The sequence below is a fragment of the Nannobrachium achirus genome, assembly GCF_963921795.1.
Source record: "Nannobrachium achirus genome assembly, contig: SCAFFOLD_247, whole genome shotgun sequence".
Classification (NCBI taxonomy): Eukaryota; Metazoa; Chordata; class Actinopteri; order Myctophiformes; family Myctophidae; genus Nannobrachium; species Nannobrachium achirus.
Window position 1 is genome coordinate 27,501 of NW_027664984.1, and position 15,854 is coordinate 43,354.

The 15,854-nt window shown below is 42.7% G+C and overlaps 1 protein-coding gene across 1 annotated transcript in view; it reads right to left on the bottom strand.

Moving 5' to 3' along the window:
- Window positions 1-15,854, bottom strand: part of LOC308280682 (WD repeat- and FYVE domain-containing protein 4-like) — a gene marked incomplete at both ends in the record, with an annotated part of 99,086 nt that overhangs the window by 26,520 nt on the left and 56,712 nt on the right. The window contains one exon of the mRNA XM_080755005.1: window positions 346-536. Coding sequence (XP_080611131.1) covers window positions 346-536 — 191 coding nt within the window. The remainder of the gene's footprint in view (window positions 1-345; window positions 537-15,854) is intronic.

Below are 15,854 nucleotides of genomic sequence, written 5' to 3' on the forward strand. Positions count from 1 at the left end.
AATCTACAGTTGATTTAGTCAACTAAAATGTATTTTGGCAGGACTTGATGGCATCGTTTTGACTGATTTTACACTTGGTTGCGTGCTGAAAATAGCCGATCTACAAGCTCACAACGCGTCGCAGCGCAACACCTGAGAGCAACCAAACATAAAATGACTCCACTAGTCCCTCCCTAACGTTGTAGTCTAGTTTTTATTTTTGAAATTTATCTATTTTTTTTTTAAATTGTCAATATATTTAGTCTTAGTTTTAGTCATTTATTTCTTTTTTATTTCGTTTTCGTCAGTGAAAAAACAAACATTTTTCGTCATAGTTTTAGTCGACGAAATCAACCCTGGAGGTACCTGCAGCAGGTCGTGTTTCAGAGCACCCTCCTGTGGCATGGAGGAGCACAGCGCTCCGATGGCGGTGCTCATGAACTCCTCTGGGTTGACCTCGGCCAGCTGCTCCAGGATGTGCAGGGCGGGGCCTCGGTACTGCTCCTCGTCCAGGAAGATCTTGATGTAGGGGACCATGCCCAGGTCTCGCACCGACACTGCACCATGCAGGGACGTGCAGCAGTGGCGTCAGTTCAGAAAAAGGTAAGGTACGGCAACATGACTGGTGTCTTGCACGTGCGCGAAGGCGCGCGTGCAAGACACCAGTCATGTTGCCATACCTTAGCAACAGGCATGATACATTTATTGTAAGAAGTACATTCTATTTTTCCCCCCAAAAAAGTCCATGGTTTCTTGGGCTGGAACAGTGAAACTTGACATAATATAGTAAACGTGCCACAATTAACAATAATGCATTGCACCTGTGCAGCTGACCTGCGGAACCTGGGAATATACTATTCTGTCAAGATGGGGAGAATAAAAGTGTGGAGAATATAATTATAATACCTTGTTAAATTTTGCATTTGTAGTTATTTTAATGTAATTTAACAACATAATAACCAGCACATATAGACAAAGAGACATTCATGGATTTATATTTTAAAATCCCCCCCGGACCCAGGGTATGGCAGCTGCATACCCCTGCCATACCCAATTGACGGCCCTGACGTGCAGAGAGTTTTAGAGAGGCAGGAGCTGACATTTCTAAAAAGTTTCTTTTGGTGAAAATATTGAAAATAGCCGACCTCCAAGCTCACAAAGCTGGAGGTCAGCTATTTTCGGTACTTGATAGCACACTGAACTATGCATAAACAAGTCAATAATGGAGACATGGCGTATGGCATGGATAGGGCAATTCTTTAAACATAAGATGCTATATTCAAGTTCAGGAGAGTTTGGACAAGGCAATACTCTTGAATGCTGCCTTCAGGTATGGCATGGAAAGGGGGCATTTGCATTTCTTTCACCATAGTAAAAACCGAATTCATGGTTTGGATAAAAGGGCAGGGGCTCAAGCCCCCTTTGATGTCTGGTCTAGATGTGCAGTGCACGTGCCTGGTACCAGGTGAACACACACATAATGAGTACACTCACACGATAGTAAAACGCATAGGGGTGTCACGCACAAACACGCATGACAAAAGTTCATGTTATGTGGGCGATGTCATGCTATGTGGGCGATGTTGTATATGACGTGTCAAGCAGCTGACCAAAGCCCTAAATAAGGAGCTCTTATGTCGTCAAATTATTGTCTATTCGACAAAAACTAACAAATATCCATGAATTCAAGTCTCCATGGGGTGAGTAAACGATCGGAAAAAAGTCATTTTGGGTGTTAACTATCCCTCTAACTGATCCATTGTACTTCCTCTTGCCGTCAGTGCTGCCACTGAATGTTGTATGTGATTTGTTTATTCCCATCACCACCAGTAGAGTTCTCAACGGGCCTGAAAATTAAGGCCCGGCCCTAACTGGGCCCGAGTGGGCCGACCCGAAGCCCGGCCCGACCCTAACAATTATCATCATTTTCGGCCCGAAAACCCGAAAGCCCGAGAGAGAGAGAGAGAGAGAGAGAGAGAGAAAAAAAAAACTTCGCCAGTAGGCAGCTGGCAGCGCCAGTGCCTCAAATTACAACAGTGAGAGAACGGACATATAATAGTTGGCGAAATGGCAACTTCACATGTTAAATTGTTCATGAAAAATGCAAGGTTCTGCACAAAATGTGCTAACGTTAAATCCCTGTTGTTGTCAACAGTCAATCTCAATCATACAGCTCTCATCCTCTCTCTCCCTGCCGTTGTCGCTGCCTGCGTGATTTATGTTTCGTCCTTTCAACGGTCACGCATCAAACGCAGGCTCGGCAGATCTATAAACCCAAAACGTGTTCATCTGGCTTGCATTCTGGGCTTGCAGATCTGTTGTTTAGTGCGCGACACCACCTGATCACCATGCTTAAACATATACAACTTAGGCACGTAATAAGCAGCGTGCTGCAGCTGTAAACCCTTTAATATAAATGCACACAGCAGCAGAAAAGGACACTTGATTAACCAGAAAGCATAATGGAATTAATAATATCTTACCAGCCGAGATGATCGTCTCTAAGGTAAGAGGATGTCAACGTATGGTGCTTTTAGGTTGGTCATGTTGATGTTGTTGTTAATACAATACTCTTAAGTCCTTGTCAATAATATCCAGGTTGGTTCCGCTTTGAATGTACTTTTCTTGGATTTATAACTTATTACAAACTTGTAAAACTGCCTGCTGCCTTTTAATTTAACATGCAGCTCCAAACTTTCATCGTAGCCGCTCGATCACACAGAGCTAACGCTGACTCGCTGCCTGTGACAGACTTCCGTATATCCAAAGGTTTCGATTGTGACGTCATCACAACAACCAGACTGCTCTATGAGACTGATAGACTATACTTCCGTATGCTTCACCGATTATCCTTGGTCCATTGGTTAGGAACTTAGGCAGGTTTCAGTGCTGCGCTGAAGACAGGCAGACAGCGATATGCGCCTGTTCTCTGTTGCTTGAGTGACGGAGCCCGGAGCCCGGCCCGGCCCGACTAATTATTATAATTTTTGGGCCCGGCTCGGCCCGATAACGTCGGGTCGGGTCGGGTAGGGTCGGGTTCGGGCCGAATTTGAGAACTCTAACCACCAGTAGGCTCTACTTTCGATTAGGGTTCTGTTTCCCCTGCTCTTAAATAGTTGTCTGCTAATGTGCTTAGCAGAGAGCAGGGCAGGAATTTCATGGAGGCCATGAAGGCCATGGCCGCCATTGCCCCTCAGTTTGGCCTTGTGCCCCTCAAACCAACCTGAGGCATTAATGCCCCAGCTGACAGTAGCCATGTTTCCATAAACTTATTCGAATTAGGGAAGCGAATTATCAGAAATGCGCTGTAAGACAAAGCGAATTTAGCCCGTTTCCATTAAACAGGTGAAATGCGATTCTTGGGAGATCCTGCCTGGGTCCGTCTGACCGACCTGCTGTAAACACTTCCCGCGGGCTTGCACACAGTGCACAGAGCTGGGATGGGGCTGAATTTTTCAGACCGAGAGACGTGAGGGCACTGCTGTGACTCGCTGCACACGCATCCCGATTCCCGACCCAGAGCCAGTCGCGGCGCACCGCCGCGGAGAAAGTGCGGCCGGCGGGAGCACAGAGCAAGCGACCCTGGCCGGGGCACCGCGAGGGGCGTCCCCGAGCCGAGGCGGCCGGCCCGCCGCTCGGTTGAGTCCTCCGGGCAGACTGCATCCTGCAGCGTCGCAGATGCGAGCTGCTGTGAGCTTGTACGGCCACTTTTGGCCTGCGCAACACGGTGTGATGACAAAGGGTCACTCCGTGTGTAACAACCGGTTTGTTTTAGGCTAACGCTATACACTATATGGACGTTAATTAAGCGGCGGGGGAAAGTGTTATAGGAGGACGATATGGACCAGAACGTCATATTTTATTCGCATTTATTGTCTGACCTGTTTCCATTCACTTATGGCCATTTAGTTTATTCGATAAAGACTCAAAATCCTCCTCCTTCAAGCGGATAATTTTTTTTTGCGGATAATGAAAGTTTATTCGCATTTTGAAGTGTTTCCATAAAAAGATTTTGCGAATAAGCCGTTAATGCGCAAAAAGTAGCTGTATGGAAACGCCACTACAGACACTTTCTTGTCAATATGTAGAAACCAGTGTCATTTTTGTGTCAATATGTAGACACCAGAGTCTCTTTCTTGTCATGTAGACACCAGTGTCTTTTGTTGAGATTCTGAAATATTAACTCCCCCGAGTCCCCATCTTTTAACCAATCCAGTGACTTTGATTGGTGCAGGGGCATGGCTTAGCATGGATCAGATTGTAAATACTATCATTTATCTATTTCACTGCTCATTCATAACCCTTAAATTCAACAAATTCTTTCAATGGACTAAAATCTTGTTTTATTTGGCCCTGGCATTTGGCCTTTGTGCCCTCAAGAAATGGACAACACCAAAGGCCAAGTGGCCTTGCCCCTAAAATGACAAAATGCCTGGCCTGGCAGAGAGTAGTATTACAGAGCCTGAATGCCACGATCAAATATAATATTCACACTTGTATTTACATTTTATGCATAAAATGTTCTCAAGTTATTAATAGTCTCTATCTACTCTCTATCTGACTGAACATATTTTTAGAATCATCTGTCACGATGCACTAGGTGCTATCCCTATTGTTTGATTCAAAAGTACATCTAATTTTGGCAGACCTGCCAACCCTGGGAAATTTTTTTGAGTACTCATGCGCGGGCACGAAGTGCCCGCGCGGCGCCCGCAGCGCCCGCGCTGCGGGCGCGCTGTTTTCCCGCACAAAACAGCGTATATTTTGGGGGGTTCCATGCACCTTTTTGGGTGGGACCTTTACAGTTATGTTAACAAAATTTCACACCAGAAATGTAGCACATTGCATGTCTTGACTTACACTAATAGGAGGAGGCAAGATGTTAGAACAACCTTTTAAATAAAAATGCCATTTGGTCAGGAGAAAAAGTAGGCTAGTATTACCAGGCAATACAGTAATGTTGCTTTGGCAATATTGTTGACAAATCTTTAATAAAATATACTAACTGCACTTGCTCAGAGTTAGTTAACAATAGACTAGCAAAACAGTCTCACCAGTGACTTAATGAATGAACATACATCAACAATGGGTGCGTTCGGAAACCCGCACCGGGTGTGTGCTCGGTGTAGTGAGTGCAGTGGGCGTGTCGTTGTATAGTGCGTTCAGTGTGGCTTATTTACGAACGACCAGTTTTAAGAGGCAGCTGTGTGCTTTTTCAGTAGCCTAAACTTTCTGAAAAGCAGCAGTTGCTAAGTATGCTAACGTAACGTTGCTATTGAAAGGAGATGTAATTCATAACATTGGCACACCTGCTGTTAGTTTACATCTTTATGCGTGTGAAACTATCAAGCCCAAACGACCAATTAAGCTGCAAGTGCTGTATTTTGCGGTCATTTCCTCCATTGTTCACAGCTGAGAAGCATTCGAGAGCCATGAAAACCAACCAATCAGAACACGAACCACCGCACCACACCGCCTAACCCCATCTTCTGAGTAGGGTTGGCGAGTGCGTGCACTCAACACACCAGTGCGCCGCGCAATGGATTTCCGAACGACAACGCACCAAGTGCACCGAATAAACGAACGACAACATGGCACACCAGTGCGTTGAGTGCGCATTTCCGAACGCGCCCTATAATCATGTTATTCAAATAGCAAAATAGCTTTACATTGTCAGGTAGGCTATTTACCTTTAAATATTTACCCGTGTCTTTGTTAAACATTGTTCATTGAGCAGCCTAAATAAAACCACCTTTCTGTGCATGATTTGCATTAAGTTGAAAGTATTCAACTCATGTAGGTTTCTATTCCATCCATTAATTGATATATAGGCCTACATTGTGTATAGATCACATACAGCCTAGTCTGTATATTCATTCATATAGGCTGTAGGCTACTCATTGTTGATACTGATAGACCATTAATGTCATTCATATATTCACAGGTGATAAATGTGTTCACTGTTAATGTTTTTGACAATACACATAGGCCTAATTCATTCATTCATTCATACTCGATGGGTCACACGTTTTGACATTTTCCGACTGGTTGCTCGCTGCAAAACCGTCGTATGACGAAGTATAACTCCAGGCGGACCGGAGCAGCTCGTTGTTTCGTTTCACCAGCGTCGCCAGATAGGGTTAGGTTAGGCATAGTACAAGATTTCACCAATTCTCACCATCGTGGCTGCTATGACATGTGAATTCACCTCAGAGGAGGGTTTTAAAAGTTTATTACCTGTTAGACTCGTTGGCAGCACTACAGGGCGAACAGTCGCTGTGCATCGACTCGCGCAACACCACGGCCCTTCTCCGTATCATCTTCTTTATACATTAATCTGATTAATATCGCCGTTATGTATCCGATCGATAACTCGTCTGCGTCGCTGTGAGATGCGTGCATGCTGAACTAAACCAAAACCTTCTTCTATAACTCTATTACCAAAACAAACAGTCCGCCAATCATTCTTCTTCTGTCGATAAAACGAGCATCGCTTCCGTTCTAGTGCTCCCCAGCGCCATGCGCCCCATTCACACACCATTCATGTGGTGCCTGGGAGGAACTACACGGCATGGAGCAAAAATGTTTGCCTCACTTTACCATCACCCGATAATGCGTAGCCGTTAGAGGAGTTTGCGTACCTGCGTACAGAGACTAAAAATGCGTGCTTACTACGCAAAATGCGTATGGGTTGGCAGGTCTGTTTTGGTCTCAAAAGAGGAACTACTTGTCAGTTAAAAATAAAATATAGGGAAGTGAGATGTACAATATAATCGACCGTGGGCGTGGGGAAATTCAGGTGTCATAGCAGCAACAACATTAAGCATAAAAGACAGTAGAGAGTAAAGAATAAGATAAATGCATAATAGAAAATCAAATAGTGTCACAGTTGGCTCCTTGCGGACCCTCAGGGACGCGAGGAGCCACGTTACACATTCAGTCCTCGCATTCACTGGACACTGCAAGACTAGAATGTACAATTGACACTTTCTCAGTCTTGTCTTACACTGTATATGCAAAGACTCAGTCCGCTCCTCGCAGTCCCTTGGAGCCATGCCATGTAATCAGATTTATATGGAGTTATTTTCGATTCATTATTGTGTAAGCACCTTTCTGATGTTGAGCAGTTGTATATTAAGAGTTGTGCAGTCGTACCTCTGAATTTGCAGACTTGTATGATGGAATCTGAACGTGAAAAGGAAAAAAAAATACAAATCTCTGTCTACACGTTCACAACTCGTCTTATGCGACCTCGAATCCTTTTCTACACATGCTCAAATTAGTTGAGACTGTTGTTCTCTATTTTGAAACATATTCCTTGATATGTTGATGCAATATTTGGCAAAAGCGAGCAGGCGACACTGAAAAAATGCGAGCATCTGCACATGATGATTCGAGAGGTTGCAAACTGACATCTGTACGTGTAGAGAGTGTTTTTTCCCCCTGCTCACGCACACATTTACTTTTACAGCCTCAACTGCCTTTCTTTGCGCTCACAAATCCTCATGTACACATGCTCAAATGTGGTAAACTGTCGCTCACGATATTGCAACATAATTATCGATATGTTCTTTCAAAATCTGGCAAAACCGTGCAGGGGACACTGAAAAAATTTGAGCGCTTCCAATCTTGATTTGAGAAAGTGTACACGGCGATTTGCGAGCGTGTAAAAACTAATCTGAGCGCGAGCAGAGGCAAATTCGTGAGGTGAATCTGCTTTGCAGAATAATTTTGTTACGGAAGTGCGAGTGTGTGTGTGACTGAGGAGAAGCGAGAGAGCACAGGATCAGCCATGGGATCAGCTCTGCGCCTTGTAGGAACTGCAATGATTTTTCTTCACCACCCGGGGGAGCTGTTTTCAATGTGTCGTCAACTCCCCATATCAAGATCGCCTATTAATCAATCGCCAGATAATCAAGAACATTTATTTATATTATTACAAAATTAAAATAACGCCATGGTGAAACGTTGTTGCTGGGGAACGTGCAACAGTGATTAGGCACCGGAACGTATGAAAGGAGTATTATTATTTAGACCACACAAACTAGAGATGGGATTTATGGTTCTTTGAAGTGAGCCGGAACTCTGGGATCTGTTCCTTTCAAAGAGCCGTTCAAAAGACTGGCTCATTCTACTAGTTACTTTATAGATTTTGATTATAATTACAAATAACTTCAACCTTATATACATTTATTTCGGACATATATAGGTGCAAACCTGCCATTTGAAAATAGCTGATCTACAAGCTCACAATGCATCGCAAAGCGACGCATTGTAAGTTTGTAGATCTGCTATTTTCAAAAGATTTTTCTGCTTTTTTCAAATGATTTTTCTACATTTTACTCATTGGGAAACCTGTGAAACAGGACATTCTGCATAGCCTAATGAGTAGGCCTACGTTTTAATATTGGTATTTAAGTACATTTTGATACCAATATGTTTTTACTTTTACTCAAGTACATTAACATTCCAAACTTCTACTTGATTGCAGTATTGATATTTTTATTTAAGTAAATAAATTGAGTAGGCTACTTTTCCCACCACTGTTCATTAGAAAGGAACGGCTTCCTACTGCGAACCGGATCCCATCGTTCATTTCAAAGAGCCGTTCAAATACTCGATTCGTTCGCGAACGTCCCATCCATCTCTAACACAAACAACTGAACGTCGGGAACTTACAGGCGACACCCAGGGTAAGTTAGTCATTGTTTATTAGACGATTGATTTCACCATTGTTTAGTAAACGTTGATGTTGCGTCGCTTTAGTGAATGAGTGAAAAGGCTGCCTTGGTTTATATTAGCCATACTGTAGCTTTGGATCAAGAAGATCAAAACTACTGAGCCATAACATTCGCTATATGGACGGACCAGCGCTAAACTTAGACCATAGGTTCTCAAAATGTTTCATGTCAAGGACCCCCAGATTGACACTTTTTAGCCCGCGGACCCCTATGATCATTAATCTAATAACCATTAATCTAATAACCAGTGATCAAGGATGCCAAGTTATGTTGTCAATATCACTATCACAGAGATCTTGTGTTGTGATGTACAGTACCTTTACCTTACCTCTGTCAAGAAGACGTTTCTAGTAACATGCAAATTCATCTAACTACTGTCTATACCATACAGTATGATTAACTTGTATTGTGATGAACCCTCTGCTAACAAAAATGCGTTTTTATTAACATGCTAATTAATCTAATAACGATCGTGATCAATCACTAGACATTTGTTCTCATGATTTGTCTTTACAAGATGCCATCAATCATTAACAGCTGCCAAAGTAGTCAACCACCACAATATTGTAACAGTTGACTTTTAATTTGTAGGCTACTCTACCTGCAATGTCATAATCACTGTTAACCTATTATTGTAATGAACACTCAATCCCATTTCAGTTTACAGTATATGCCCCTCTATCTCTGTATAGGACAGAGAATAATGCATAATTCTCAGGAAGCAGTGATAACATATCCTTGTTATGGTTATAACTTCAGAAAACTATATGTGCTTGATCCAGGTTTTCCCCCCTTCTTTCTAGGCCCAGAAAACCGATGTGTTGTTATACCTGTTACCTGCTGAAATGTACCCGGTCTACCAGGTAAATGTTTTAAATGCACTTTAGGGATGAGGTAAAAAAAAAAAAAAAAAAGAAAACACACACTGTACATAGATAAATACATGTGGTTACATTTGCACACACACACACACACACACACACACACACACACACACACACACACACACACACACACACACACACATACATACAGCAAAGTTATTAACAACTTGGGAATGGCATTGCTCCTGGGCATGGCAACCTAGAAAAGATTTTAATGAAAACATCTGTAACTATTACAATGCAATGCCATAGGTTACATGTATTTGTCATGTTGTGTGGTTATAATTATGTATTTTTTATTATTTCCCAGCTGCCACTCCTGGTGAAAGCACAGCCACCTCCCCTGCCCATTGCCAGTGATGTCTACCAGAACACACCACCATCAGCTTCAGTTTGGAAGATGCCAGCAAAATACAGAACACCACAAGAGACCAACCAAGATGAAATGATAATACATAAAAAATAATAAATACAAATAAATAAAACAGAGCGAGGCTTTTGTACAGGATATATATTATCACAAGCCATTCAACTCGAATGCAACCAGTCTATTGTCAATAAAAAACATCCATAATACATACAATACATGTTAATGAAAAGTATAGAAATTATAATAAGGGGGGGGGGGGGGGGTATACTGCACTTAGTAGTATATAGTTTTCTGATTGAAGTTACCTTATTAATTAATAATAAGGTTAATAGGTTACCAGTGATTATGACATTGCAGGTAGAGTACAAATTAAAAGTCAACTGTTACAATATTATGGTGGTTGATTACTTTGGCAGCTGTTAATGATTGATGGCATCATTCAAAGGTAGGCCTACAGATCATGAGACTAAATGTCTAGTGATTGATCACGATCGTTATTAGATTAATTAGCATGTTAATAGAAACGCATTTGTGTTAGCAGAGGGTTCAATACAAGTTAATCTCTAGTGATACTGTATGGACAACTTTACTTTCACTGTTATTAGATGAATTTGCATGTTAATAGAAACGTCTTTTTGACAGAGGTAAGGTAGCCTACTGTACATCACAACACAAGATAATCTCTGTGATAGTGACAACGTAACTTTGGCTTCCTTGATCACTGGTTATTAGATCAATAGGGGTCCGCGGGCTAATAAGTGTCAATCTGGGGGTCCATTTTGAGAACCAATGGTCTAAATTGACTACACATTGAAAACAGCTCCCCCGGGTGGTGAAGAAAAATCATTGCAGTTCCTACAAGGCAGTAGAGCTGATCCCTGCGCTCCCGCATCACAGACACTCTCTGCTCGCGCTCAGATTAGCCGTACGCTCGCGCTCCCACACAGACACTCTCTGCTCGCGCTCAGATTAGCCTCAAATCCCTTCTACACTTGCTCAGATTAGTTTAAACTGTTGCTCTTTAGGGAGTTCCGACAAGATGGCGACCGAGTAGGACGCGTTTGTTGAGCTCTGTGGAGGTGCATAGTTTTCACATTTTTTAAGCCCATTTTTTACTGCCTTTATAGTTCTTTTGAGACTTTAAACGCCCAAAACACTGGTGAGCGTCTGTTTTTGCAGTTGTTTCGTGTTTCATGCCGAATACGATTATCACGAGGTCGAGGAGTACCAGGTCTCCGACCGCAAACGCCGACAACATGGCCGGCGCAATGCAGGGCGACGCTGACGCTCCGGTTACAAAGAGCATGCTGCGCGAGGTCCTCAAGGAATCACTGAAAGAGTTTATGGATGGTTTTATTCAACCCATGATGCTTGGCTTGGAGAAGAAATTACTGAAGAAGATTGATGACTTCGGAAAGGAGCTGCGTCCTGCAGTCGCCACGCTGAACACGACCGTGGCTGAACAGGGGGAGGCCATTGAGAACTTTGGTTCCTCCATGGACAGTTTGCAGATGTGTATCACTGAATTGGAGAGAAGATGTGCTAATCTGGAGGAGAAGCTCGTCATAGCAGAAGACCGGAGTCGTAGGAACAACATAAGAGTGATTGGGATCTCTCCTGGGCTAGAAAAGGCTGACCCAGTGGCCTTTATCCAGTCTTTTTTGCAGAAAACATTCCCCGACGAGTTTCCCGACTCCCCCCCGGAGGTGGATCGTGCTCATCGGACCGGCAATCCACGTTCTGATAAGCCAAGGGCTTTCCTGGCAAGGATCCATTTTTTCCGGGTAAAGGAACGCATACTCCAGCTCTCCAGGAAAGCAGGCCAACTGACATACAATGGCAAAAAGGTGTATATTTTCCCCGACTGGTCTGCTGAAACATCAAAGAGAAGGGCAGCTTTCGGGCCAGTAAAGGAATTCCTACGTTCCATCACCGCGGAAGGGGTTAAATACGGAATAAGGCACCCGAGCAAATTCTGGATAACCGTGGATGAGGCGACTTCTACTTTCAACTCACCCAAGGAAGCTCTGGCCTTTTGCAAGGATAAGTTCAAGACTCCAGGTGCTGCGGACGAGACTCTAGCTACGCAGGATGATGAGACGACAGTTACAGAGAACTAACTTTTACCAGGGACACTTTTGCTTTCGTGATCGCGTGCTTTCAAACACATTCTGCCGATGTGATATCCTTTTGCCTTTAATGGACTGTTGGTAAGCTGGCTGGGACTTTGGAGATGACTTTTACGCAGCGTCTTTCTTTCCTCACTCTCTCCTCCTCCTCCTCCCCAAAGGGTGAGTTGTTAATGTAAGCCTACTTATTGTTTTGGACTCATCATCTGACTTGACGTTGTGTTTTCAAGTGTTTCGTTTCATAATACCTATTTTATTTGTTTTATTTTTTAACAAGATCTGTAAGCAGATGGGTGTTACTCGTTTTAATTTAGGTTACCGCAAGGAGAGAGGATTTAGGGCTGCTAAAGCTATAAGCATAATTCACTGTCTTTTTTGTTTGAATATAATGGACATTGTTCTTGTTATTATTGTATTCCTTTTCTTTGCTCTTATTGAGCGTTGTGCTGCTTACTATATAGGTCTAGAGGGTTTTATCTCTCTCTGTTAGGCTTTGTCTAACGTGTTCCGTGTCGCGGTTCGGACGGAGCCTGCTCTCTCTATTGTCTTCCCTCTATGTCTCTCTATCTATCTCGGCTTTCCCTCTCTCTCTCTCTCTCTCTCTCTCTCTCTCTCTCTGGCTCTCTCTCTCGCTGTGTGTGTGTGTGTGTGTGTGTGTGTGTGTGTGTGTGTGTGTGTGTCTTTCTCTCTCTCTCTCTCTCTCTCTCTCTCTCTCTTTCTGTTAGGTAATGGCGGCTATGTTGGTTGTTAGTTTATGGTTCGTTTATGCCGCCTAAAACGCTACTTTTTCGGGTAGGAGGGCGAGACTGGGCTTTGGCCTTTGTATTGAGTAATGTAGCCTACTGTTTAAGGTGAAACAGATATAAATAATATGGTCTAAATTGTGAAGGCTCCGCGGTTCCAGAGACCACTCGCTCTCCCGCCCTTTCTCTATGTCTCTCTACCTATCTCTGCTTCTCCTCTCTCTCTCTCTCTCTCTCTCTCTCTCTCTCTCTCTCTCTCCCTGGCTCATTGACTCGTTCTTTTTTTTCCTTTTTTTTCTAATCTCAATAGCTGGCGGATGTACGATCTCGTGGCGCGTTGGCTCTACGTGCTTGTGGATCCGCTGTCTGGGGGGGGGGGGGGGGGGGTAGTTATTTACCTACTTTACTTGTTAAAATGTTAATTTACTTGTTAAAATGTTAATTTCTTGATGGGGGGAGAGGGGAGCTCTGTATTGGGATATTTATTTTGTAGTCGTGATTGGGTAGGTTCACTGTTTGAAGTATGGTAGTTTACTGTTTAAGACGGAAACAGACTTAACTAATATGATTGACATTTATCTAAGTTTGCACTGGCCTTTTGGGCATGTACAGGGAGCTGTATATGGCGCAGTATGCATTATGTGTGCTGTGTTGTATATGGTTTCCTGATCATACATAACTGTGTTTTATGTAAATACTTATGTATACAGACTTTTCTTTTCTTTCCTTTTTTTCCCCCTTCTAATTAGTAATTGTGGTTTGTATGCATGGATGCATGGGGGGGCCGTATGTGGCGCAGTATGCATTAACACTGTGTGTGCTTTGCTGCATATGGCCCCCCGGATGTGCTTTTAATTTCTATTTCTAACTACATATGTAAGTGCATATATTTTTATATCATATACACTGATTTCCTTTTTTATTTATTTTTATTATTAATATTATATTAGTGCCTTGTCGTGGTGACAGCCTTATTTCCACTTATCTGTCACAAGTGTTTGGTTATTTGCATTAGCGTGGCTTATAGGGCTTTATCACATTCTAAGTGGGCCTAATGCTGGACTGATTATTATTATTACAGTTGTTATAGTCCCCTCATTTTTTTTTTCCCTTTATTCTTTTCTTTTTTCTCTCCCCCTTCTTTACTAGAAATGTTAACATACCATTCTCATTTATTTAAGTGATATGAAGTGGGGAGATTGATCATAATTTGAGCTGATGGAATGTTTGAGAGCTATTCAGCCACAAGAAGGCACTTTTTTGTTGTTGTTGTTTTTACTTTGGTGATCTGTTATATATTTACATAACCACCAGAGGGCAATGTATGGTTACTTTTGGGCAGTTACTTGTTTGCACTCTCTGACAGAGTGAAATGAAGGTTGACTAATAGGTTGATGGGGTGGGGAACTGTTTTTGTGCACTCTGATGCTAATGGGGTTTTCCCCCTCAAGCTTCAATGTTATGTGTTTTTTTATGTTCGTTTGATGTTGCTTTTTCCTTTCTGTTCCTTTTGGGGTTGTTTTGTTTTTCTGTTGGGAAGGTTTGTTGTGAGGGACCAACTAGGAAATTCTAAAATGTTCTACTGTGCTTGCTGTGCGTATGGTTTGAACCACAATTATGACAGAATATAAATTTCTAAGTTTCAATGTAAGGGGAGCGAATATACCGCATAAGCGAACCAGCATTTTGGGGGTTTTGCGATCTAAATCAATTGACTTTGCATTTATACAGGAGTCTCATCTTTTAAAAGAGCATTCCAACCGATTGGCTAATAAACATTATCGTGTTTTAGCCTTTTCAGCTGCTTCTTCCAAAACCAAGGGAGTAGCCATATTGGCTAGACGTAACCTTAGGTTGGATTCTTTGGGTGATTGGTCTGACAGTGACGGGAGGATAGCTGTTGCTAAAATCCGCTTGGAGGGTAAAATGCTAGCACTAGTCTCTGTGTATGCTCCAAATGTTTTAGACAAAGAGTTTTACAAATTACTAACTAAAACCTTATTGGAACTGACGGATTTCAAAATCATTGTTGGTGCTGACTTCAATGCAACATGGCAACATAACCTAGATAGATCCACTGGGGTAGAAAGCAGAGAACAAGCACTAGCGTCTGCAGAACTACGTGCTTGGGCAAACTCAACTGGCTTACTCGACATCTGGCGTTTAATGAACCCAACGGTTAGAGATTTTTCTTTTCTGTCGGGTAGGCATGCTTCATTCTCTAGGATCGATTACGTTTTTGCCCCTGTTAGCTTGTTTCATAAAATTGCCAAGGTAGAGTTGCTCCCAATGTCACTCTCGGATCACAAGGCGGTGCTGTGTGTTGCTTCACTGAAACAGGTTATAGATAGAGCTCCTAGATGGCGGTTTAACACCACACTGCTGCGCGATGCGGCATTTGTAGCTCAGTTTCAAACTGGTTTGCGTGAATTTATAAATATCAATACAGGCTCAGTTGAGGATCCCAGAATTCTTTGGGATGCAATTAAAGGCTTTATCAGGAGTAATACAACCCTCTATGCGTCCACTCAGAGAAAATTAAGGTCAGCCAAACTGGTGGAATTGGAATCTCGGTTTTCTACTTTGGATAATTCTCTCCAAAATAACTTTGATGTTAGTACAGCAACTCAGAGGGAGCTAGTTAAGAAAGAAATTAACTCCATTCTCAAGCGCCGCTCAGAATTTCAAATGAAACGCACAAGGCAAAACTACTATTTTAATAGTGCAAGACCCAGTCACTTACTGGCTTTACGTCTTAGATCCAATGAGCATTTTGCTGATATTGTTAGTGTCAAATCAACAACGGGAGCCATGGTTACAGAACCCAAAGAGGTCAATGCCACGTTTCGTGCTTTTTATGATGAGCTCTACACCTCCGAGGTCATTCACGATGATGCAGTATGCAATAATTTTTTATCCAACATACAGTTACCAACCCTTAGCGAGGCGGATGCGGAAGCCTTAGATAGACCGCTCCATCTGGCGGAATTACAGGAAGCTGTGCTCGC